General features: G+C 45.5%; 1 protein-coding gene across 2 annotated transcripts in view; it reads left to right on the forward strand.

Annotated features, from left to right (window-relative positions):
- The first annotated feature begins 238 nt into the window (after positions 1-238).
- Positions 239-26,855, forward strand: part of LOC102570190 (WD repeat-containing protein on Y chromosome) — a 44,118-nt gene continuing 17,501 nt past the window's right edge. Inside the window, exons 1-16 of one of the 2 annotated variants that reach the window (XM_019494378.2) lie at positions 239-866; positions 3,021-3,285; positions 3,787-3,936; positions 4,789-4,908; positions 5,559-5,730; positions 6,209-6,255; positions 7,017-7,154; positions 8,128-8,316; positions 9,734-9,925; positions 11,358-11,618; positions 14,777-14,941; positions 15,706-15,855; positions 16,223-16,407; positions 17,988-18,127; positions 21,005-21,150; positions 24,416-24,633. In XM_019494378.2, the coding sequence (XP_019349923.2) occupies positions 745-866; positions 3,021-3,285; positions 3,787-3,936; positions 4,789-4,908; positions 5,559-5,730; positions 6,209-6,255; positions 7,017-7,154; positions 8,128-8,316; positions 9,734-9,925; positions 11,358-11,618; positions 14,777-14,941; positions 15,706-15,855; positions 16,223-16,407; positions 17,988-18,127; positions 21,005-21,150; positions 24,416-24,633 (2,660 nt within the window). In that variant the 5' untranslated portion in view covers positions 239-744. Of the gene's footprint in view, positions 867-3,020; positions 3,286-3,786; positions 3,937-4,785; positions 4,909-5,558; positions 5,731-6,208; positions 6,256-7,016; positions 7,155-8,127; positions 8,317-9,733; positions 9,926-11,357; positions 11,619-14,776; positions 14,942-15,705; positions 15,856-16,222; positions 16,408-17,987; positions 18,128-21,004; positions 21,151-24,415; positions 24,634-26,855 lie in introns of both variants that reach the window. The other variant, XM_019494377.2, reaches the window with a different exon arrangement.

Below are 26,855 nucleotides of genomic sequence, written 5' to 3' on the forward strand. Positions count from 1 at the left end.
GTTGCAATTGGGGCCGGTTGTTGTTCCCCCAACAGAGCCCTTCCAGTCATTAAAATACCAGTATTAGTTAGGTTCATCGTGCGACGAGAGCTGAAAGACGTGCATCGTTTTCAGCGTCACTAATGATCACAGTATCTCTTCATCAGTACCACTGCTAATCCCCAGGTTAATCATAAATCGACCAAAAGCTGCTCTATGCGCTGACCCATCTCCAAGTGAAATTCTTTCACACTGAAAACAGTCCTCCTACATTGCTGCTAAACTTCTTTTCAAGGGAGTGGATCTTGTCACATCAGCCCAGGCTAGTAGCCACTGATCTATACCTTTCTGAATGACCCCGCTGTCTTCCTGTAACATATTCGCCTGTTGGAGGATCTGGGTGGGAAGGGCTCATCGGCACTGCTGTCTGAGAGTGCGTCAACTCATCTGCTTGGATTATATGCCATATCGTGGATTAGTAATTGAGGTATTGGTGTAGCTTGCATTGATGAGCAGCTTGCGATTAACCCAGATTGCATTCCGGTCTGCTTCATGAATGTCAGCCAGGGCTTCTTGAAAATATTAGTATTTGGTCACAAGTAAGTTCGCTGGGAGACCTCAGAGCGAGCTCAGACAAGGGCTCCCGCAGTGCTCCAGATGAAAAAAATTAGCTCTTGATTTCTTGGCAAGAAGAAACTAGTGAATTCACAAGAGGGGTCTCTCGGTGGCACACACTAATTTGGCTTGTCGCGCTGGGAAGAGGCCATGAAAAACCATCGTACTTTCCGAAAAGGGGGCAAGGTAGCTGAAATGTCAGCAATGGACAAGCGCAAGCAGAAGTCTTCCTGGGGTGTGTACACACAAGAAGTACCCGCAAGCATAACACGGTAAGTCTCTGGCTGATAGTCACCTATTTATTAAGACATGTTGATACATCATTGGTTTTCAAATTGACTTCTAGGGTTTTTAGCCATGCGGGTCAACAGTTGTCAGCTGAATTTGCAGAACACTTGAGCCACATCCTCATCCATTACCAGGCAAGAGTGAACATTGTTCTCTATACACATCATCTATACCACCAACCATTTTCTGATGTGCTATAGTTACTTCTTGTTAGTATGACTCTACTACCATGTATGTTAGTATGTAGTTGTTAGTATGCCTCTATTACCATGGCTCTTAAGCATTTTGTATGCTTTTTGGTGAAAAGACAGTAATAAAATAACCAGTATATGAAGACTTGTTGTACTTATTTAAATCTTTTCTATATAAAATTAGGATTTAGCCTATTGCCTGTCAAAACAGCAGCATCTTTAACATGAAAACATATTGTTTATTAGTTGATGTGTCCCCTGTAAACACGGAAATAGTAGGCATTGGAGTTGTTATTTCTTGCAATCCACTCAGCTACCAAAGTTGGGTATTTTTCTCTCTTGCACACTTAGCAAAGACGATGTATTATTACAGTGCCGTTTGCTGGTCACTAGATGTGACCTCCTGAGATCCCTTCAACCTTCAATTTCTATGATTTCTATGATTCAATGATTCTAAGATTTGGCCCTGTGTTTGTAGCCTAACTGTAGTCTCTTTTATTTCAACACGGGAATGCTGTGGAAGCAACACTAGGGATAGGAAGGACATTCCTACATAAAAATCCTAGCTCTCTGCTTCGGTCAGGACCACAGATGCATCCTGGTCACACTCCTTCAACTGGGAGAACAAATATGAAGTCCCATGGGTGAGGTGGGGAATGAAGTGGGGTTTGGGGTAAGTGTCTTTGGTACTTTGAGAAACATGAAGGAGAAACAGGGATAGGAAATGTTTGCAGGGGTCAAAATGCATTTCCTTATCAGAGGCAGGCAAGGTTCTTGGGGTAGATGTGGTATCTTTTATTAGACCGGCGGGGTAGTTGAAAAAAAGTTATTTGCAAGCTTTTGGGCACAAACACCCTTCTTCAGGCATAGGGAGTCTCTGCTGATCTGAGAGCTCCAAGAAATGAAAGAAGCTAAAAATGTGACAGGAGGCCAATGAGAATGTAAATAGGTGGAAATTAGGAAAACAATGGGTAGAGAAGGGAGAAATGAAGGGAAAATAATGCCAATGGTAAGCAAAGGGGGTCTGCTGTAGTTACCTTCCCCAAGGTAAAAGAGAGGCAGTGTGTGAAAAAGTAAATAGCTAGAAATTAGGAAGACAAAGGGTAGAGAAGGAGGGGAGGAATATCTTCGTGATGTCTTTGGTAGATGCGATATCTTTTATTAGACCAACTAAATAGGTGGAAAAAAATGTTCTTTGCAAGCTTTCGGGCACAAGCGCCTTTCTTCAGGCATAGGCAGACCCTGCTGGAGTTGTGTGTTGTCCAAGGTAGAAAAGAAGCCACAACCAGCAATCCTTTCCCTGTCAAACAGTGGCACCTAAAGGAAATGGCAAAGCAGCTTGGTCTACTTCAGTGGTGGGCAACTATTTTGGGTGAAGAGCCGCTTACTGAGTTTTGGCAAGCCATCGACAGGCAGCCCAGGGCAGATAAATATTATTTTTCTAAATTTTTTAGGGGCCCCACAAGCTAGATAGAATGGCCTGGCAGGCTGCATCCGGCCCCTGGGCCACATGTTGCCCACCCCTGGTCTACTTGCTTCGTCTTCTTTTCCTGCTTTCCCTCGTTGCACTTCTGAATTTATTGCAACTAAAGGAATAATTAATACGTGTGCTCTCGTCCCTGCCACATCGTAGTCATTCATGAACACGGAGAGTCAGAGAGCTATAGCTATTCCTGGAGCTATTCACAGGTGGGTGAATGTGGAGGTTTTCTAGTGCTTCCCGGTGTCCCATTTGAGGCACAGTGAGTCTGACTTCAACAGGAGATGTGAGTGCAACGCATTCGGTAAGTCAGGTGCCCAGTGTCTTGAGCTTGGCATCTAAATGCGTGCTTTTAGAAAAGGTCTGAATGACCTGCTCAAGTCCTTAGTAATAGCTGGATGCACAGGCTCAACATCAAGATCCATCATGACCATTTGTTTTTTGGTTGTTGTTTTTTTTCCTACCAGCTTTGATCAGAATCAAAACCCTCGTCTGGAAGAAGAGCTGGAGCTGGGTCACTTGCTGCACCTGAAAGAGCTGTTTGCTAATCCTCCACCTGCAAGGGAAGAAGCGGACAGAAACGCAGAAAATAAAGGCCGGTGGCTGAAGCCGTCTGGAAAACAGAAAGAAAAGCCACCGGGGAGCCTGACGCTGCAGGAGTTTCAGACGGCCTTTTCCGAGCTGATCGGTTCTGAGTCCTGGAACGACCAATTGCAGCTGCTTTTCAACAAGGTGAACATTTCAGGGTCGGGATTTCGAGCACTCCAGCTCCACCCCAGTTTGAAACACTGCTGCTCTGCTAATCCAGCTGTCTCTCTCCTGCTCCCCTCGCTTCTCATCTGGTGACACCAGTCCTGCATCCAGTCCTTTCACTTGCTACCTGCAGCTTCAGCATTAATTAACTGATTCTCCTTGTATCTAGTGGAGTTAAAATGCGTACCGGAGTGCGTAAAAGCGCTCTGATTTTATATCACACCTTTCTCAGGAACACATGAGTGAGGGCAATGGAGAAAATCATCCTTTTGTCCTGATTGTAAGAGTATCTGTTCGTTATGTGCTGTACAGTGCTGAGCACAAATGAATCCCAGCCTCATTTGAGATGTCTAGACATGGCCGCAACGTAAATAAGCATAGCAAAACATGATATTCCTGAAGAATAGGGAGCTCAGACATGCAACCTGTGAAGTCACACACATTTTATCCTTCTCCTTGTTTGCCGCTGCGATCTTTCAGGTTGACGCCGCATGCGAGGGTCTGATTGACTGGAGCAAGTTCTGCGCATACATGCTGCTGTATTACAAAGAGCGGCACTCCGCAAGGAGAGCCAAAAAGGAGATTTTCCAGGAGACGCAGCCCCTCGTCCGACACTGCGTGCAGAACAAGGTAAGCGGCTGGGAGAACGGATGGAGTAGCTAAGGTCTGTGACATGCCAATGCCTGGTGTCACCATTTGCAGGTGTTGCAAGCGGCTCCGCAGTATTGCATTCATTGCTTTCACGGCGTTCTTCCTTCACCAACGCATCAGGAAAATGCATTAAAAAATGTGAGCTGCACTCTTTCCCCTCAACCTGACATGGCCCAGGAAGAAGCATGCTAGCAATGTTTCACACACAGCCAGGATTCCCTTCAGGACAATGTCTTCTTGCTTTATATTTCTAGAAAAGTTTAGGAAGCAATTCTCGACTCCCTTATTTGAAAACTGAAATGTTGAGACCATCTAGAGTTTCCTGGTACTTGTTATAAGCAAATATAAAGGGAAGGTTTCAAGCCTGAGCGCTGCATGTGGACCCCTTGATTACTTCTTGTATTAACCCAGTGATAGCATTTTTAGAAATGTCTCCGTTATAAAGGAGAATCTATAAATCCTTGCTCATTTTGGCAGTCCTTACTCGGGCAAAATGCCCACTAAAGTCCATGGGAAGAGTTGTCTATGAAAATGCTAGTAAAGAGTGATTGATGCCATTGTAATGGCAGTAAAATGCTTGTCTGGACACTTGTATCTCAAGAGAGGTCCCTTTGTTGGGTGAACATAGACCATCATAATCATCCATTGCCAGGTCACCTTGGTTAAGCATTTCCTCACTAATTTAAAGGTTCCCGGGTCATATTCTGCTTTTGTTTTTTTCCTGAAGGCTGAATGACAGACAAATACGCGATAGGAAATGGAGAGCGAGCAAATTGTGATTTATATTGTTCTATGGTTTAAATGCAATGTTTTAATTTGATTTTTCAGCAGGAGCCAACCACCAGGATACTGGCCATTTCGTCACCGCCATCTCTGTGGTTTGTGACTGTCAGCAAAGGAGGACTTCTTACAACTTGGGACAGCGGTCTGCATATTCGCAAAACTTTTGAGGTAAAGAGAATTGCATTCGCATTGGGGTTAATTCCATGGCAACACATATTTGGGAGAAATTCAGCATCACTCAATAAATTGCTGGCTCCAGAAGAGTTTAGGCTCCCAGCAGTGAAAATCCCAGGAGATCTTCTACAAGCTTTCCTCCAATGCCTGAAGAAGGGTGTTTGTGCCCAAAAGCTTGCAATTAAAGTTTTTTGGGGTTTTTTTGCAAAAATCTTGTTGGTTTAATAAAAGGTATCATCTCAACTGTGAGTCCTGATTGCCTTTTGGAGCTAATCAGGAATTTTTTCCACCGGAGAAATTCAGTTTTCTCCCAGTGCCATCAGCATGAGCATGCCCCAGACCTTCAGCTGTGTTCCAGAGCGGTCTTCCCTGATGAGCAACTTTCTGCCCATCAGGACATCTGAGCCCCCTGAATAATGCACACCTGGCACCTTATGGTCACGTGGAAATCGTTCTGCAAAATGCTGAGTGAAAGTTCAAAGTTCACAGCTCCTTGTCGAAGCGGGGGACAGGGGAAGCGGGTTTGGCTGTTTCATGCAGAAGGTGGCACCAGTGCGTCTCTGATGACGAGAGATTCCTATTTTCTTTTTTAAGTTCTCATGAGCTGCTTTTTTTCCTTTTTCTTTTCTTTTTTTTTGGAACAGATTGCAACAGATTCCAGGGGCTTTCCAACAGATAAAAGAAGGTTTAAGTCCTTGGTGACAGATGCTGTATACATGGCGAATGTCCACAGAATCGCAGTCGCCACCACCAGCAGGGATATTCACTTTTTCGAAGCGTCCACAGCAAATCTGTTTGAGGACTTTCATTTATTTGGTAGGCATTAGAGGCTTACTAATAGCAGGGCCTTAGTTAACGTTTCTCAACTTGAATTCTCAAGTTGGACCTAATTATCATTTGCAGCTTTGTGTTGTGGGGATAAAAGCAGAGGGTTATTTGAGGCTAGCACATACGTGATCAGGTATTTTGGAAAGTGCAAACAAAGTACCTGGCTCATGCTCTTTTGCAGTCTCTGGGGCTCCCACTGATCTTTTCTCTTTCTGCTTCATGGAGTTATCCAAATTTGACAGGAGGCAAGCAGCAAAAGCACTGGGGAGTGGGGAAGGGCGCAGCAGAGCGGGGTCTGGGGGTGCAGCAGAGCCCACAGCCTACAAGTGGGAGGGCTGGATTCCTACAAGGCTGCACAAAGGGAACGGGACATCTTTCCCACATGGAAACTGGATATTAAGGAAGTCAGATAGAACTTGAAATTGTGAATAGTCCTAACATATTGCATTGTTTTTGTGCCCTTCAGCTCTGAACAATATCCCAACTTGTCTGTACTACTGGTATAATGCCAAGGTATAGTGCTACCGCATTTTCTTTTCCAAGATGCATGCATCTGCGTAGCTTCATTGTTTGTACTCAACCCACAGGAGTGTTTTATGATCTTTGGGCCATGCTGTAACATCACAATACAGGATTGTCTTCTATTTCAGGATCAATACCCTGTTGGTAAGCCGCATGCTGGCATGGTTAGCAATCCATCTTTGTGATGCCTCCTTTCAGTGGCTGAGAATCCAGCCAAGATTCAGGGCAAAATGAGAAGTTAATTATTACATAAAGGAGCAACAAATATGCTCTCAGATTGGAAACCAGGATTTATTTAGGAAGATTTTTCTAGTTATTATCTATGATCTGCTTAGGGATAGAGCATTTTGCTACAACAGATCAAAGCATTCGCAATCACATTCAATATCCTGCTTGTAGTAGAGGTGGATACCTGATGTATCAGGGGAAAGAGCAAACCCTGTCCCCTTCTCAGCAGAAAAAACCCCCCTGCATGACAAAGCTGCATACAGGAAGCAGAGATCCCTGCATTTTGCACTGATGATTTGATTCATGAGTGTCTGAGAGGGATGAAGCAAAGGTTGAGAAGGATGCACAGAGCCCCTTGGGCTGTGGATTGCTTCCTGGCTTTGGGACACCCCAGTGTTTTCAGCAGCGTGTTAAAAGCTGTTATTAAATTCAATGCATGCAAAGATAGGACGGGGAGCCAATATCAGCTTCGCCGGGTTTGCCACAACCCTCTCCTCTGCCTCTGCACATTGTTCCCCTCTCAGTCCTTAGGCAGTCGCTCCTTGCTGCTCTGGGGAGATGACCACGGTGGTGTGAACTTGCTCTGGCTGCTGCGTCCTCGTGCAGGCGTGTTTGAGAAGCCCTTCGGGGATGGGTCGGGACCACAGCGAATCTTCATGCCGGTGAGGAAGGAAAAGGCCCTGTTGCTGAGATAAGCATATGACTGGAAACTGCCCAAACTCTTCCCTTTGTCACTGAGATGCCCAGCTTTGCTCAGCATGCCACGCAAAACAGGACCTGGGGGATCACCTCAGCTGGGAAAATCAGGTTTTGCTAGTGCTTATTAAGATGGTCCAGGGGCTAGCATGCTAGCCCAAGCTGTGGGTTCACTTCCTTGCCCCACCACATATTTTCTGTGTTCTCCCTAAGACTCGTGTCAGGTCTGCAAACTGGGAATAATGTCACTTTTCTACCTCACAGGGGCATTACAGGAAAATGCATTAAAAGACTGAGAGGCTTTGGGCACTGCTGTTAGCAATATAAAATGACCAGGCCAGGAGGCTGCACTGGGTGGCAGAGATGAGAGCAGCATCTCCAGCTCTCCGCTAGCAAATACTACAGCAGTGCAGTGCTAGAGGCCGCGGCCACTCCCGAGTACATGAACATTTCTTACTCCTGTCCTCATTTATAAATAGAAATACTGTGACTTGTTATTTTTCTAGAGCTTGGTGAGTGGGTATGAAAGAAAATAGAGAAACCTGCCCAAATGAGTTGCTTTCAAGTTTCGGGCAAGCATCACAGGTTTGCATGTGATGGACAAGAAGGCCACGGTGTCGCCGTGCACCTGGAACTTGTTGCAGCCTTCTTCCCAAGACTTGGGATTATGTGGTTGGAGAGTGTGCATCTTGGGCTTAGCTTTAATCCCATCAGCAAGCCCTGGTGCTGTGCAGGGACAAAGCATTGTACTGAGTTGAGGGAGCAGCCTAGGCTTGCCCAACTTTGCTACTGCAACCCAATCCTCTTCAATAGCCTACCCCCCACCTATACCTTTCCCCTCTCTGTGTGCATGCATCTCCCACTTGCGTGACAACGTGTGAGGCAGCTCTTGGCACACGAATCTGCCTCATGACATTTATGTCCATTGTTTTCTACCAGGACATTAAAGAGCACTGTAAGCTCCTGCGTTATCATGCAATCCCAGATGTACACGAGGAAGCCATTTCCCAAATCCAGTACATGTCTGAGGGTGACCTCCTCATCACAGCTTCCGACAGTCCCAAGGCCTCTGTGGTGATCATGGATGTGCACAGAAAGAGAAAAGTTTATACTTGGAAAATCAAGAAGGTGAGGTGTTTTGGGGGTGACTTCATTGCTTGCATGTGAACAATGTACATGGAGCGCCATAGCATGTCTGAGGGCACCACTCCTGGGCATGGCACATTTGCCATGTAGACATGGCTCTAGACCAGTGATTCTCAACTGCAGACTCATAGAAAATGAGGGTTGGAAGGGACCTCAGGAGGTCACATCTAGTCCAACCCCCTGCTCCAAGCAGGACCAGCCCCAGCTACATCATCCCAGCCAAGGCTTTGTCTAGCTGGGGTGCTGCAAGAGCCTTTTAAGGATGCCGCACAATATTGGCACTGTTAGGCATGCAAACATCTAACTGTGATTTGTGAGAGAAACCCAGAGAGTTCAAGTGGGTCTCTAGTGACCTACTGTTGTCTTTCTGCCTTCTTTGCAATGGAAAATTTCTCTATTATTTTCCCACAGTCAAAAACAAGTGAAAACCAAGAGCTGGCATTTTCTGAGGAAGGCCTTGAGTCTAAAAAAGTTAAGCAGCACTTCTCTAGACAGTTTTGAAAATTGCACTAGCTGCTACCTGTCTGTAACTTTAAATACATAAATACATCAACACCTCTGGCCTTAAATCCACAAAGCAGCTTGAGCCATCAGAAGAGATACGTACTTTAATACAAAGGAAACCAGGTCTGGAAGCATTTATTAACTGTGCTTTACCATAAGGGCAGCGATGCCCAAAATCACCCTACAAGCTTGATTAATAGATTTTCAAACAAAACAAAGGGTTGGAAAGCAAATCATCCAATGCGTCTATACAATTTTCATTCTCTGTGACAAAGGATAGCTATAATATTATTGTAAAGCAATTCAATCTGATTATGAGAAAAACACTATAGATAAAAAATTCACAAACTGTTGGGGGAAAAAAATCAGGAAAAATAGAATTTGCAAGCAGAACTTTGGAAGTATCCAGACAATCACCATTCATTGTGTCATGCTTTTGCAATTACAGTTAAACAAGATTTAGAATAACTAAAATTAAAACAAGCATTTTTCCCCCCACTGGTCCACAATCACAGAAAAAATGAGTCACAGAAAGAAAGAATCGTCCTTCATTTCTCCCAAGACAGAAATGCTAAGTGCAGTGTGCAGAGGTTTCTTCTGTGCATCTGGGTACATTGTGCAAGACTGGAAAAGATGTTCTTTTTTGTAACAGCCAGATTTAAGAGATCCTAAATTAAATTGCTTTCATGGCCCTTTCTTTATCAATCAGAGATGCCTGGATACTGATATGCATACCTGAATCAAGCCTGAAATATGAAAAGCTATAAAAATAATTATTTCTGGCTCTCTCTGAGTGAGGCCTCTATGCCCTTACATAGCCTTATTCCACAGATGCTGTGTTGGCCATGCAAATATTTTTGTGAAATGTTTAGTTGCTTTTTCCAATTCTTTCCAGGGTGTGAAATGCTTTGACTACTGCAAATCCCTGAACCTGCTGGTTACCGGAGGGCTGGATCATGTTGTGCAGCTCTGGAACCAGTATGTCACAGACTGGCCGGTTGCTACTTTCCAGGGACATTCAACAACGGTTCTAAGCACCGTCATCCATGAGTCCCAGGGACATGTCTTCAGCTATTCCAAGGACTCGGTTTGTCACTTTTATGCTGGGTTTTGACCTGTGCATGCTTCCTTAATAGTAACATTTAACAACTGTTGAGTATTAGCAATGTAAGATGGATAATTTACCCTGCTGGGTGGGTATGATGGCATGGTAGATATACTCCACGACGTATTACGCACATGCAGTGATTGCACCGATGTAACTGGGCTTTACAGCAGTGAGCTACATACACCACGTGCAGCCTGGCACCTGGAGGATTATCTGGGGAATATTAGAGATAAAACTAAACCAGCATAAGTTAAAGTGGTTGTGAGTGTCGTGTGTTTGCAACTTATCTTGGAGTGGCTGTAATAGTCCCTGCTGCATGTAGCTACCTAGGGCGAGCTGCTTGTCTCTCCATTCTGGATCCTGGCTTGATTTAGATCAGTATAAATGTGCCTTGTGTCCACTTTTTGAACTAGGGATGTTGATCCTAGAGTGCTTGTCACATTTCGGCTGCTTCTGTCCCTCTGAATTCCTCCTGCCGGCTCAGCTGGATTGTAGAGTACAGCTCCAATATAAACAGCTTTGTTTCTAGTGCTGCAAAGCTGCTGTGCTTTATGCTATAGTCAGGTCAAGCAATTTTCTTATATTTTTTACACCCCCCCCCAAGTTCTGAAGCATCAAAACTAGCAGATCTTTGCAAAATGATTCGAGATCCTTGGCTAAAAAACAATATATTATGTTCAAAGTATTATTCAACTGCCAAAGCGTATGGAAAAGCTGTGTGTTGCTAAGGACAAGGAATGAATATGGGGGGGGCTTTCTGAGACAATAGGATCTTTTATCTCCCAGTCCCTTTTGAAGTGACTACTCTTACTGCTCTTTGAAATGCTTTCATTTTTCAAGCAATTAAAAGGCAGAAGTGAATTGTCAGGAACTGTAGCTAATATGAATTCTAAGCCAAATATGTGTTTAAAAAGAATTAATGCACCTTCAGCTATACCATAGGTTGGCAGTTTGACTAGATACACATGAATATACTTCTGTTTATCCCTTTCCCCAAGAACCAGTGCTAGCAAGAAAGACTTTTTAGTGGTGAGTGAATGTGAATCTAAAACAGGAATTATAATGCCAGCCTGTCCTTCCAGAGGCGGTATGACTATAAACACATTAATTATTATGAAGCACCTAGCAAAGTTCAAATGAAAGTCATTCTGTGAGCACAATCTACTTCTATGGCTCTCACTTCAGTACTACCCATTACTTTGCTGGAAGATGGGGTATGAAAAGAAGTAAATAAGTGAAGATCCATAACAGCACCAAGCACAAGCTCATGCAGCCCCTTGGGACTTGGTAAAAATCCCCACAATGTTCAAGTCTGAACTCACCCAAGGCTTTGGAGGGATCCAGACTTGCTCCTAGCAAACAGCAGCCTTAGCACATATGTAAAACCCAGCTTCTCTCTCTCTGTTTTCAGGTCCTGAAAGTCTGGGATATTTTCTCCCAGACTTGCCTGCAGACATTGGTGCTGAAGTTCCCGTGCATGCAGCCAGGACGAACGCTAGAGCAGGGGGATTCTCCCTTGTTGCTTATGCAGGACCCTCCCCATCTCCTTTTAGTGTCCTGTGCGGATTACATTGGCATGTTAAAGCCCACACACGGCGGTGCTGAGGAGGAAGAGCTGGCGACCCACCGTGCACCGTTACGCAGCGCTCTCTACAGTGCCTACTCCCACCAGGTCAGCTGCTCTTCCTGATTTTGATCCACATTTTCTGCTCAATTGGGTCTGAACCATACAATACAAAGGCAGAATTGGCACCCTTTAAGGGTGTGCATATGAAGTATTGGTTTGTCCCATTGAAGTTATTGGGGTATTTTTACTTCATCTAATTGCAAAACCCAAGGCAGGCATTTGTTACTGTGCTTTCTGGTGTCATTTAAGCCAAATCCTTGACATCAGTCAGTATCTGCAATAAGACAAAGAAGTCTTCCTCACCAGGCACTCTGGTTACAGTGACATTAGTCACTCTTGCTTTGACTTCAACCCAAGCCAAGTAGGACAACACAGCAAGGGGTTTGTGTCCTGATCCTTCCATTGCCAAATCTCCATTGGGAAGACAAGAACAAGAAGAGAGTTCCTTCATTTTGAGGATGCTTTTTTTTCCCTGCAGTCAACAGCGCAGAGGAGGATAAAAATCCTGCCACGAGCCAAACAAGGAAACAAATCCAGGAGCCTTTTCTATCCTCCTTCTTTGCAGGACCTTGCATTCATGCAGTGACTGGGCTTGTGTTGTGCTCTGAGGGGCCCAACAGTTGTGGTTCCCTGCCGTCTTTTGGGATTGGGATGCACTACAAGGAGGGCAATTGCCCGTAAGTGCTGGGAAGGGATGGAAGACCAGTACCTTAATATTGCATTAGCTAAGAAAGGTCACAAGCTGAGTGTGATGGCACTTAAAGATTGCAGCACAGCACCTTTGACATCAGCATCTGTCTTCTCCAGGAGTCCAGGAGGTCCTTGCTCCCAGTTTACATTGTGTGCCCCACAGTTTACTCTTCTGGGCCCAGGTGTTTTGTCTGCGTTCCCACCATTACTCATCCTCTCACTCAGTCTGTTGCAAAAACACTTTGTTTTGCCATCAGCCCTTCTTACTTCATTCAAATTTCTCATCCACCAATATGCCACTCCTTTGCTCTGCCATTTTTGGTCTTCAGTTTTCAAGTTTCACACCCCTTTCAAAACCATGAAATGAAAGCTCATTGCCAGCTTGACATCTGCCTGTCCTTAAAATGTTCCTCAATCACATGAGTAAAGAGGAGGCCAATGTCTGTCTTTTTATATGTGTTTTTGAAGTGCTCCCCAGTTTCACACACCATAAACTCTCACATATCCCATGCCTGACTTCTTCACACCAATAATTTTTATTCAGTATATAGCATAATAAGTACAGTATGTTCTATGCAACTCATAGGACATAAGAATTGATTTGATTGGTCAAAGCAAGAAATGTAATGGACATGAACAGGGAAAAATTGACTTTGTTTCAGTTTTATAAACTTCAATCTTCCATGAGATAAAACTCTTGGTGATTGGGAGAGGTTCCAGATGATTGGAAAAGGGCAAATATAGTGCTCATCTTTAAGCAGGAGGATCCAGGGAACTATAGACTGATGAGTGTCACCTTGGTCCCTGGAAAAATCATGGAGCAGATCCTCAAGAAATCCATTTCTAAGCACCTGGAGGAGAAGATGGTGATTAGGAAGTGTCAGCATGGATGTACTAAGGTCAAGTCATGCCTGACCAACCTGATTGCCTTCTACGATGAGATGACAGGCTCTGTGGATGCAGGGAGAAGAATGAACTTGATATATCTTGATTTTAGCAAGGTTTTTTATATGGTCTCCCACAACATTCTTGCAAGCAAGCTAAGGAAGTACGGGCTGGATGAATGGATTTGTAAAGTGGACAGAAAACTGCCTGGATTATCAGGCTCAAAGGGTAGTAATCAATGGCTCAATGTCTAGTTGACAGCAGGTATCAAGTGAAGTGCCCTAAGGTTGGTCCTGGGGTTGGTTTTGTTCAGTATCTTTATCAGCAACCTAGAAGATGGGATGGGGTGCACCCTCAACAAGTGTGCAGATGACACCAAGCTGGGAGGAGTAGTAGATATACTGGATGGTAGAGTTAGGATTTAGTCTGACCTAAACAAATTGGAGGATTGGACCAAAAGAAATCTCATGAGATTCAATAAGGACAATTGCAAAGTCTTGCACTGAGGAGGGAACAACCCCATGCACCGGTGCAGGCTGGGGCTGACGGGCTGGGCAGCAGCTCTGCAGAAAAGGACCTGGGGGTCACAGTGGACAATAAACTGAATATAAGCCAGCAGTGTGCCCCTGTTGCCAAGAAGACTAATGGCATACTGAGCTGCACTGGTAGAAGTATTGCCAGTAAATCAAGGGCAGTGATTCTTCCCTTCTGTTTGGCACTGGTGAGGCCACATCTGGAGTCCTGTGTCCAGTTTGGGGCCCCCCACTACAGAAAGGATTGGCACAAATTGGAAAGAGTTCAGTAAAGGGTAATGAAAATGGTTCGGGGGCTGAGGTATGTGACTTCTGAGGAGAAGCTGAAGGAATTGGGCTTATGTAGTCTGGAGAAGAGAAGACTGAGAGGGGGTTTAATAGCAGCCTTCAACTACCTGAACGATGGTTACAAAGAAGGAGCTGGATGGTTCTCAGTGGTGGCAGGTGACAGAACAAGGAGCAATGGGCTCAGGTTGCAGCAAGGGAAGTTTAGGTTCAATATTAAGACAATCTTTCCCCCTAGGAGGGTGGAAGCACTGGAACGGGTTACCCGGCGAGGTTGCAGAATCTCCGTCCTTGGAGGTTTCAAAGACCCAGCTAGACAAAGCCTTGGCTGGGATGATGTATTTGGGGCTGGTCCTGCTTTGAGCAGGGGGTAGGACTAAATGTGACCTCCCGAGGTCCTTCTAACCCTTGTTTTCTGTGATTCGATGAACATAAAACCGTGATATGAGCAGTTGCCATCTGGATGAGAAAAAACACAATGGATGGATGGCCAAGAACATCTTGCACTGGCCCCTCATGAGGCAGGACCTCACACTGTGATTTCCATGATATCCTTCTATCATTTCAGGGCAAGTTGCAGACCTCCCTTAAACCAGGTATCACCTCCATCAAGGAGGAGTTAAAGTGGCGATATTGGCTCTCTTGGGTAACCCTTTGTAAGCGGGTGAGCTGATCTGCCAGCCGAGGAAGGTGAAATCCTGTTCCAGACAGTGGCACAGCTCTAGTTCTCTTCTCGGGGATACCTTTGTTAACAAAATGCAAAGTGATGCCGAAGCAGATGATTTCAAAACAGACTCTCTCCCCTGGCAGGTGGTGACAGGCTGTGATGACTCTTCTGTTGCTGTGTGGGATGTGGAGACAGGTACCAAACACCTCGTCATAAGCAATGCCCATGGGAATGAAGAGATAACGTGCATGGCCCTCGACAGCTCCCAGAACAGGCTGATTACTGCGGCGAGGAATGGGACCATAAAGGTTTGTTCTTGGAAGAGGAAAATATCGATCGTGCAGCAGCAGTCTTTCACCTGCGCTCTCATTTCCAGAAAACAGGGCTGGGAGCAGGCAATTTCCGCACCCTGCTCAAAGCACAGTACAGACAAGCTGTAGCAGGTCAAAGCTACAATGCATGACTGCACTCGCCTAAGGAGCTCAGCCCAAAGTTTCATGTGTGGCTGCTTTCAAAGTTTCTTCCCTCCCAGGATGGTTCAGCTTTCAGCTGAGGTCCTGTCCAGAGTGACTCTCCCCTTCCCCTTATCTTAGAGGGGTTAATAAGCCACCTGCCTGGGTCATGCTTTCTACCAAGCTTGCAACTTGCTAACAGCATCTGGTTGGGGGGGCAACCCCTGTCAGATCACCCCAATGGTTTTGCACGTGCAAACACTGAAGTCAAAGGACACATCTACACTGCAGTTCACCCGGATACACCTGACCTAGCTTGACACTAGCAGGCTCGGGGCTAATAGCAGTGCAGCCATGCTAGCACGGACATCTGTAGAAACTAACCCCAAGGACTTACCAAGCTTCTTATGGGAGCAGGATGTTGCAGTCAACAGCGGATGCCGTGCAGCTGTCACTTCACAGAGTCGAAGCTAGGTCGGGGAGGGTCCATCATTAGCCTGTTGATGGTTTGGGGCAGAAACTGCGTGTCATTTTTGTGCCTTTCCTTCACTGGCTAACGTGAATGCCTGGATGTGATCGTGCTAATATTTGGATGCATTCTCCCTTTTTTTCCCCCAAAGGTCTGGAATATTCAGAACGGCCACAACATGCACCAGCTGGAGGTGGTGGATGAGGCGGAGGTCACAGGACTTGTGGTTTTGCGGAGTCGGACCCTCTTGGCAGCGGGATGGAATCGCAAGATCGTTCTGTATCATTTCTGGGAGCCTGGGGTGAGTGTGCACAGGGCCAGGGTGTTTGCAAGAGGAGGTATTAAGGAAGTGGCTTCAGATAGTTCATAACACTGAATGCTGGTCTGCTACATCCATGGAAGTGACCTTGGACTAACACCATCAAAGTCACTGGGATCCTTGCTTGGAAGGGGGAACAGGGCCTAAAACAGGGGTGAGTGGTAAAAAAACCCCATGAAACTATTGAAGGAGGCTGCAAAGACCCATCCTCTGTGGGTGGTAGTGAGGGGACTTGTAACACCCATTCATGGGCAAGTTACACTTGCAGCTGTGCTCCGTTTGCTCCGATCTACCGGCTCAACCGCATCAGCAGATCCTGAGCCGGGATCCACTCTTTGCCTCCTTATAGGCCCTGTATGTCACTGCAACTTGTTCCTGGAAGGGTGGCCAACTACATAAAGAGGACATCTTGGCTGTGGACTATTGTCCTGCCCTTGGGCTCCTTGCTACAGCCAGCTTTGATGGAGAAATTATAGTGTGGAACACCGAATCTCAGAGAGTATTTCTCTACCTCAGGGAGACACCGCGCAAAAGGTATAATTTGCTTTAAAATGGCTTATGGAGCGTTATTTATGAAACTGTAGGCCTTGAGAGTTAATGTGCATGGCTGGATGTTACAGAGTTGTCATGGTTCCAAGTTACACATTTTTCTTCTAATGAAAAGAGTTCATTTTTATTACAGTCTCAGTGCTAAAACTGCTGGCATCTCCTCTACTTCCCAGCATTTTTCTTGTTTATCTTCCTGATCATGATTAACCTGCTTGTCTTGGTGTTTTATTTCTTTTAATAACACATTTGAAAACCAGGTGCTTCAACCTCAGGAATCTTCATTGTTTCCTCCATCTGAGATCATCAGCATGCCAGGCAACCTGTGAAGGTTTCTTTCCCAGCTTAAACACCGTCTGAAGCATAATTAATGCTTGCAAGGTGCTTTGAAGATGAAAACAGCTGTACCAGTGATGGGTGTTATTACTGCATGGAGGGGGGAGGTGGGCACGCAGGTTTGAATTGTGATCTGTCAAAAGATAATCCTCAGACCTAAATAATCCTACATCTGCACACTTCCCCAGCTGGGGATGCATAGCTCTGTGGGCTAATCTGACAAGCCACTGATGTCAGTGGGAGCTTTGAGAGGAGATGCCTTGCACAGGGTGTGTGGATTAATTCAAGGCCAGCCATCGTGGGCTTGGTCCGTGCTGCGATGACTTTGTTCTGATGGATAGCGTGCAGTATGAACCACACAGGAGAGTAAGGTGGAGCGGGGATGTCCATCCACACTTCCACGGGCTACCCAGGGCTTGGGCGCCCACTTTGCTGCCACCAGCACATATGATTGGGATGGGATCTAGACTAGCTGGAGCCGTGGCACCTTCCGTAATACATAGTTGGCATAGCTGAGCCCAAGCGGCGTCGTGCTGCTGTTTGCTAGTGCAATGCTATTGCACGGGGCCTGTTCAAGGACTGAGCTTTGCAAGAGGCAGGAGAATCTGTCTCGTATTAAACACATTGGGTCTGGTTCTCTGGTGCAGCTCCCTTTTGCTCTTCCTGCCCTGTCTCTCACCCAAGCCAGTGCCAAAATCTGCTTTGAGCTCCACGGGGGTAGTTTGCTACTTGCTGTACAGCAACCCATTGACACCAGTCAGGCTGCTTTGAAGCACAGCAATCCACCCCCCTGCCACCAGTTTAGTCCCAGAGTCTTAGCTGGGGTTTGCTTTGGACTGGGCTTCTAGCTGCCATCACTTTGATGCCCACAGTACAAACCTGGAAGACAGGGCAGAGTTTTGCTCACATGCTTATAGCCAAACCAGAGAGCTGGATGTTTATTTTGGGGTTTGTCATATGCAAATCAGCCTGAAGAACTTAATTAAAAATGTGTTTTTGCTTGGCTTTTAATTTTAGGTCTGTTTGAAGTAGGGAACCACAGGAAAAGCTTGGTACTCCAAAAACACCAATGTATTTATGGTTCAGGGCCAGTGGTAGGTGATTCGTGGGGGGGGGGGGAACCAATCCTTTAAAAAAAAAAAAAAAGTGGGATATTTTTAAGCCTGCCGAGTAGATTTTAGAGAAAACAAATGGTTATGGGTGGTCTGAATGTCATCTTCACTGTGTTTTAGGTCACATCCTCCAGTGGATAAACTCTTCTTTCTTCAGCATCGATGCACAGATGGTATTTTAAAAGACAGCGCAGTCCTCATCAGCTCTGAGGCAGGGGCTCTTCACTGGTGGAGTGTCTTTGGAGAAAGACAAGACTTTGGTAAGACTGACCTCTGAAAATCAGCATCTCCAGCTGGTTGTGGGTATCACCACATCCCACCCTGGCAGCCTGCTGAGAAATCCTGGCTCTGCTGAAATCAGTGGGAAATGATACCATTGGCCTTCGTTGTAAATTCATTGCCTTAGCTGGGAGCTCAAGGTCTGCCATGGTTTACCTGCAGGTCTGGAGATATGTCTCCTCCAGATCTCTTAGTTCATGGGCCAAGAGGCTGGAGAGGCAGCTTTCTTTGCTGCTGGAGAAAGGAGAGACACTATCATCTTTGCAGTTGAGGGCTATCATAGACTGTAAATGTTTCCAGATCATTAATTAGGCAACAGGGTACAGCAGAGAGATGCTCTTGGTCTAGTACCTCTCTGCTTCTTCTATCCCAGCACACGCTTCAATAAAACCTATCCCTTTCTTTCCTTTATTCCCGAGGGTCTTAAGGGGTTTCTCTTCCTCTCTGCTTTTGCCATCCTGAATTGTACACCACCCAAACCCATCTATTTAGCAGGAAGGGACTTGTGGTCAGAATGGTTTCTGGCTGGAGAACATATTTTTCCCTATAAACAACCGTTTCCTGGAGTAGCCATTATCTCTCCTGCCTGTGCCTAAAGCTGATGCTATCTCGGTGGAACAAGATACCCAAGAGCTTGCAACCAATACCTGACTATTAAAAATGGATAGTAATTAATGTGATCACCGATTAAATAATTTAGCCAACCCAGATTTCTCTTTTGAAATAAAGCTGGCAATATGTTTTAACCATACTCCTACTGAGAAACATTGAGCCAAGTCATGACCCCATTGAAGTCAAAGGAAAACCATCGCCAGCGTCACCAGAAGAATTAGCTCTTCCCGGGTATAAACACAGATATGCATTTTAGCCCATTCTGTTTTATTCAGTATGCTTATTTATTTTCTCTCCATTGTACAGTGCAGCATCACAGTTACTGGGACTGTAGATAATGTCACTGTGAAAAAATGGAAAATGTTTAAGTTATTAACAAAAACTGAAATGCTAGCTGGATATAAAAGCTTCCAAACATTATATAAGACTCCCTCTAAAAACAGGACATGCTAATCCTTTATCTAGGAAAGTGTTTATTCCAATGTTTAGCTATGGAGTTTTTTTTTCCAACTCTCTATTTTAGTATCCAAATTGGGAGAGAAAATCTACAGAAGTCAGAAGCAAAAAGCAAGCACTGAGCTACACCCAGGAAAAATAAAAGCAATTACCATGCAAAAAAGGAAATGAACAGTGCTATTGAGTGTACTGCCACGCTCACTAGAAGGGGATAATTTTAGCTTAGCATAAAAGAGAGCACAGAGTTCATGGGTGGAAAATAGTAATCCAGGGGACAGTAATTGCACATGGTGAGCGATTATGAAACCCGTGGCAAACCGATTAACTGCTCTCATTGCTGACTACCAGTAAAATGAGTCAAGCCTACACACCGCGGGTGAAACCCTGGGTACACTGAAGTCGGTAGCAATATTTCTATTGATTTCCATGACATTAGATTTCTCCTAAAGCCATTTAGGCCAATGTTGTCTTTGAAGAGCAGTGGGATTTTTGGATCTTTGCATGAAACACGTCAGGAGATTCATAACTTTCCCAGCTGGTTGACGACAGTGAGGGATTCGGTGCTACTTCTCAGTGCCCTGGTGTTCCTGGTCTCAAGTTGGACACCCAAAATCAATGGCAATGGGTGGTTGGCACATAAATTCAGGACACATCCAGCAATCGGATATCCTCTGTCCTGGGAACTAAGAATCAAGACATTGCTTAGAGCATGAGCAGATTCAAGCATGAACTGCCCAAACCCCCATCATTTCAGTGGAAGCAAGCATCCCGTTCTTAGAGGAAAGAGAAAAAAATAACTACTTCCAAGCGCTATCGCCATAGAATAGCTGCTCTATTTCAATTCAAGTCAAACTGGTATCCTTCTAACAGGTGTTCCCTAGATACATGCCCAACTTAATAACTTCTTATTGCTATAACAGGTGTGAGAGGGTGAGAGGAGGTCTGTGCTTGCCAGTGTTAGTTTTGTGGTACAGAAAAGATGTTTCTGTTATTCAACATTATCTGCAGTGTGACAGGCCGAGGTGGGAGGCAAAGAGTACACGCAGGCTCTTTAGCAAATAGTCACCGGGGAACTGTTTAATGAAGCAAACTTGCACAGTGCAAAGAGGACTGGACCACGTTACTTCTCCTTTGTTTAAATAAAGAGATGATGTCGGGTCCATTTTGGTCCAGTATTTAGGGTTTGGGGCACAGGGGGTCATTTTGGTGGGTAAATTCCGGTTGAAATGAAGATCAATAGAAAAAAGGCACCGGCATTTTGAATTCACTCCAATAAAATCAAGGGCAGAGCAACTGTTTGCCTTCTGCAGTCCTCACAATCTAAATATTGTGTAAGAAGAGAAGAGCCGAGAAGTGAAGTTTAACAAAAGTAGCCAGATGGTGAAACCAAATTGTCCGTTTCATTATTCAAGTGAATGGAGTTCAAGCAGTAAATCAACAGCAGTACTGCTGACAATAGAATTAGATTTTAATAACTTGCACCGTTTGAATAATTTAGTATGATATTAATAACATAAAAGGATTTTTTTTCCTTTAAAAAATATGTGACTGTCAAAATTGACATTCATTTTTAAGAGTGATTTAGACACTTGGGAGCTAAACCTCATTGGCAGCCACTGAATTTAGGCACCCAAGTCATTTAAAAATCTGGCTCTACATCCCCTTTTTAAAGGTTTTTATATACCTTCCTCCTAAGCGTTTCAGTGGGAGAGAGGCCATTAACAGCCTAAGCCTTCGGACCCTAAATCACTTAAGCACTTCTGAAGATGCTGTTCTTCTTCTTCTTTCAGGTTTTTATTATGCCCCCACAAAAGTGGATGCTTCTGTTCTTGGATTGGCAGCCAATTTAATAAACACTGTTCTTGTGTCTGGAGACACAGAAGGATTCATCCAAGTTTGGGACATTTCGGGTTATGGGCTGTCTCCTAGCACTCGGGTAAGTCACTTCATAAAATTTCCCAGTCTTTTGGGCACCGAAGAACAAAGTGGTCCCCCGCCCCATCCATGTACTGTTGTTTATCTTCCTAACTCTACCCGGCGAGTTGTCTTTTCAAGGCACTTTGCTTGCCAAGGACGTAGTTTAATTCTGGGCACAAAGAGTCCATGCATCTTTTTAATAGCAGGTGGGAAGTAATTTTGAATGTATAGTCCTAAAAAACTCCTCCGTGCTGCGCTTTATTCCTAAAACATTGATCTTCCCTTCTGAATAGTCCCCATGTGCAGAAAAATGACAACTAGTTTCAGTGGTTGTAATATACTGTAAAAAATAGACTGGTACAAACTGCAATTTTAGCTGTGCAGCATGCGTGGGTATGCCCTCGCCTATGCACGTGTGTGTGTGTGTGTGTTATCCTGTCCAGATCGGATTGACACCGTCATTTCCTTACAACACTTCTTTGGTACGTATCCTCCTACCTACCTAACAGCCTATTGCAAATGCATAATGAAAAATGATAAAGAAATAATAAAATCACCCCTATTACTGAGTGCAATGCGCTGAGGTATGAATACCTCCCTGGGCATTTAAAATGCTTTGCATTGCACATGCCTACACACATGTGCAGGATACTACGACCACTTCCTGTGGCTACGCTCTCACTGCAGCTCAGAGGAACGATTTGTGCCACGTCGTGGGCGTAAAAGCAGCCTGGCGGAAGGGGTCGACCTCACAGAGGTCTGGCAGAAACGTTCCGGAAGGTTCAAGGCCAACGGTTGGAGCGGCAGTAAGTTTGGAGACGCCAAACCGAGCTGTTGGCAGAAGCTTCCTGGAAAGTTCATAATTAGCATCTTGCCATTTACCCAAGGAGGGTCCGCCAGCCCCCCAGCACCTGGTAAGAGCGATGGCCACAGCCCAGCGGTCAAACCACCGAATTTCGTTAGTGGCACAGCAGCGAGGGAGGCTTCGTTGGGCAGCCGGAGAGTTTGTCGGGCCGAGGAAAGCAGATGATTTGCCCCCTTTTGTGTGAGACCGACTGGAGCTACAACAATCACGCACCGATGCACTAATTCACACGCGTTGGAGCGGACTTGATTCATTGAGTCTGCTGGAGAGTGCTAATTCGCGCCTCTGCGTCATGTGTATTCAGCGTCCCCGCGTTTCAAAATGGCAGCAGGGGCGCTTTAACTAAAACTCATTGAATGAGCTTTAGTTAAAGCACCCCCCACCACCATTTTGAAGTGAACACACATGACGCTGTGAATGCTTTAATTAGAGCGGCTCTAATTAAAGTGCCCCCCCTCCACCTCGGAGCATGTGTATAGGCGCCCTAGTTCCTAAGGGCAAGGTCACATTCATGTGAAGGACATAATATCATGGTTGCAAGGAGCTCAGTCACACCACTAAGGCAATAAGCCTAGGGTGGCCATCATAGAGGACGGTCCGATTTTCTGCTACTCTGTCCTCGATTGATACGAAACCCGGTGTCTTTATGTCCTCTAATTTTCTCTTCAAGAGACCACCCATACCTGTGCATGGGCGAGGGCATGCCCACGCATGCTGTGCAGCTAAAACTGCAGCTGCACCCATCTATTTTTAAAAGTATATTGTAACCAGTCCACAACCACCAAAATTAGTTAATATTCTTTTGCACATGGGGACTCTTCAGAAGGGAAGATAAAAGTTCTGGGTATAAGGCGCGTGGATGAAAGCCTCCATTAGTCAGTAGCTGGCGAGCCCATGTTATCGAAGAGAAAAATAGAGGATGTAAAGGCGTTGGGTTTGCTATCAATAGAGGACAGAGGACAACTGGAATTTCCTCTATGATGGCCACCCTAAATAAGCCCTACATGCCATCCTGGGACATGAAGCCGTGACAACACCCCTAGCACCGTACTCAAGGCCTGCATTTTTGGCATGCTCAAGAGCAGAGGCCTAGGACAACCCCAGAGCACCCCAACTGCCTCCTTTGCAGGGCTGGTGCATGGAGCAGAAATGACTGGACAAGGCTTATTGCCTCCCTGCGGAGACTGAGCTCACCATTGCTGCGGTGTAGATGCACCCAGCATGGCTTCCCCCAGGTCCTTCCCAAAGCAAAGAATTGTACCCACATCTCCAAACTCCTTCCAGGCGCTCATGTCCCCATCTTCCTCCTTACATGATCTCCTCTCATTTTGTGCCTGTGAATAGTGGCCCGGGACAGTTCATAGCAACATCTCCATCAATGTGGTGGCTACAGTTGCTCACCCACCCAAGCAGGACTGCAAGATTGCTTCATGCTTTGAACGTGCTATATGATTAAAACACCCTTGATGGAGAAAAAAAGAGAGATAAAAGCCCATCTCGCCTGCAGAAACAAACCAAATTAGTTCAGCTCAGCCTCTGCTGTGTTCCTTTATTGCTGACTCAGCTGATAAAATGAGCTGAGCACCAGGATTGCTTGAAATACAAATATCCAGTGCTGAGCTTATAGATACAGCCCGTGAGGAAAGCAAGTAATGCAGTTATTAAGCCTCCTAAATAAACAAGTTACTCCGAGCAGTACGAGGATCTTGAACACCACAGCCAGTGGATTTCATGGTACAGGTCATATAGTGCTATTCACTATGATTTATGCAGTGTAGCATTTGAGGCATTTTCTGGAGCAAATGAAGCTGCAGCCTTCCCCTAAGGGGTATGCTATAATGAGAGAAAGCACAGGAGTAAAACCAATATTGGAGGGGAAAAACACAGCCAGGGAAATGGAGGTTTCCACATGAGATTGCATATTTAATGCCCTTTGTGCGTGGCTCAGGGCTGCTGTTCTCCATGCGTGTCTTCAACTCCAGCCCTCCCTTGCTCACGTGCCCAAGTGAAGCCAGCTTCCCCCTGCCCTTCTACCATTACGCCAAGAGATTGTGTATAAAATATTCTGTTAATCTATGCCGAGCATATTGGGCACCAGGTCAAAGGCTGCACTTCTTCAGCAGAAAGAGGCATGAATCAATATAAGGTGAGTTTTGCGCATTTTGGGGTTTTCTCATGATTATAATGCATGGACAATTCTCTTGTGCATCTCCCCAACCACTTTTTTTTTCAAGTTTAGTGCAACAAAACAGATCATTCCCATGAAAAAAACTTAGCTGAAGTTGGATCCGGCCAGGTCATCCCTATGTCCTCTGTTCCATTTTAATGAAGTGGATACTGCTTTATTTTGTGGGGCAGCTTAACTGTTGTGTGTGGAGTCGCGTGCAGCTCCCTGAATCTCTCCTTCTCCCGTGTTCAGGGGTCCCTGAAGACGCCTCCGTTGCTCGGTACCTGGCAAGCCCATAGCAGCTGCGTGATGAGCGTTGAGCACCTCATGTTCGATTCGGACGCCTTCATCCTCAGCGGCTCCGCTGACAGAAGCGCCAGGCTGTGGACCTCCGAGGGGAAATTTGTAGGAACCTTTGGGCAGGAAAAGAGATGGGACTTAAAAAATCCATCGACATTCATCCATCCCAAGTAAGTTTTCAGTCCAAGATGCAGCCCATAAGGCTACCAGGGAGATAAATGTCTCAGCAAGTTACTTCCACGTCTTTTCTTTTTCTGCCACTGCCCCTAAAGCTTCATGGCCTGCAGCAAGGCTGTATATTGCCTAGCCCTGTTCTCAGAGCAGGCAAGTCACGAGGGTCCATTAATAGGCATGTGGCCATGCAATCCCCTGTTCAGTGGGTCTTCTCTGAGAGTTGAGCTGCACCCAAGGGAAATGCTTACCGCAATGCAGGGAGAGTATTGGGGAGGGCTGAGCTGGGCCAGCTGCCTCGTTGCTCCTTGGAGGCCTGGAAGAGAGTTTGAGAAACTGGTACTGGTCACTAGTCATATGAGCAAGCCAAGAAATATTTCTGTTCGTCTCCTGTAGCAATGCATGTTTGAACCTATGTGATCCCTTCCATATCTTGGGGTCGCCTCGTCCAGTATGCCAGCATCATTTTAATCTAGGTTTACACTGCAATGACTGCACTGTAGCGGAGCCAGACCTGCGTTAGCTAGACACACGCAGCTTGGGGACTACCTATGGCAGTACGGAGCCCAGCACCGGCTCCCTGCCCACATGTTACCTAGGTCTTTGGGTAGGGATCTCAGTGCAACCAACACGAGGCTGCAAGCCACCTACGTTACCGCAGCATAAGTACGTCTACACCACGGTCCCTGCTGCAGACATACCCATAGGTGAGCAACAATAAAGCTCCCTCCTGTCTCACCCTTGCCCTACCCTTATGGGAGGAGCGTGACACTAGGACAGGGTTAACGCACAAGATCTCCTTGTGCCAAATAAGTGTCCTTCCCTCGGGTAATGACCAGTAACACTCATAATGTGCTAGTCTACCCAGGAGAGAGTTGGTGGGCAAAGTGAGAAAATCCTCCCTCCTCAGCAAGATTGTAATTTAAGTTTAACGCAGCTGCATTAATCTTACTCTCATTAAAATCAGATGATGTGTTTCTAGGTCACCCGGTACTGCCAGGAGTTCAAAAATCATGAGTCAGGCCCACCTAAAAAAAATCAAACTCTGAGCTTGTCTTTAATGCTGCAATATTTATAAATAATAGATCTGGGATTCTTTCTACTTACCGTACTGAGATCCTGAGATTTCACATTTTCAAACTTTCTGGGAGCTGTGAAAGGGTAGAAATTGAATTCCCCTCCTCCACCCCCCAATACCAGCTGAGCGTCGTCCACAATCAGATGACTCCAGGAGCTGGTGCTTTAAAGAGCTTGTGGGACTCAGGCGTGAGGATTCAGCAGTATTAGTTTGCTTGAGGGCAGTCTCATGTAATAGCCTCTACCCATCTTCCTGATGCTCAAAAGTAGTATCAAAACACAATGTTTTGGTTAAAAAAAACAAAACAATGGAAATAGTCACGAAATCTCTTGCATGGAAGCAAAGGGCTGTGGTGTTTTTAATGTTCTCAGAGCAGCAGTAAAGTAATGACCCTGCATTAATAGACTTGTGGCTGTGGAGCCACCCAGACAGCAGATCTGCTCCTTTTGCTGTGAGCGTTGAGTTGCATCCAAAGGAAACGTGTGCCAGTGTAGATCCAGCCAAGAGTTGAAGTGTGAGCCCTGGGTTGCATCTGAAAAGCACCCAATGGGGGAAACTGGCACTGTAAGCTTTGCTGCATTGACTTTGTGATTTATAATTCTCGCTGGTATTTCCATTCTTCCATACACGGGTTCCTCAGTAAATCTTGTTTCACATTTATATAACCTCCTGCCCTAAATCCTGTGGCCTGCACACAATTTCGACTGCTGATTCCAGTGTTGAGATGCTTCTCCAAAGATGCTCTAGGCAAGAAGCCTGGTATTGCATGCTTAAGAAACTGGGAGGAACATGCAAAAGAGTAGTAAAAGCCAATATCATTTTTAAAATATGGTGTGCATGGGAACAACAAACCAAACATGCCCTTTGAATGTGCTCCTCATTAAACTCACAAGACGTTTTTTTAAACTGATTAAACTGAGCTGGAGGACTAGAAACAAAGACAATAAACACCATTAATTTGAAGCAGATGGGCCCTCAGGGCTATCAAATGCTTTGCAAATGACTTGATGGGGACTTTGCTTTAAGAGACAAAATTATAAGCAGTGTTTACTAAAGTGCCAGATTCCTTCTTTGCTTCTCCATCCCCAAATCAGCCCAGGACCCAGCTCAACAGAGTTCATTGGACTCACGGCTAGTATGCTA

Source organism: Alligator mississippiensis, chromosome 8 (assembly GCF_030867095.1).
Source record: "Alligator mississippiensis isolate rAllMis1 chromosome 8, rAllMis1, whole genome shotgun sequence".
NCBI lineage: Eukaryota > Metazoa > Chordata > Crocodylia > Alligatoridae > Alligator > Alligator mississippiensis.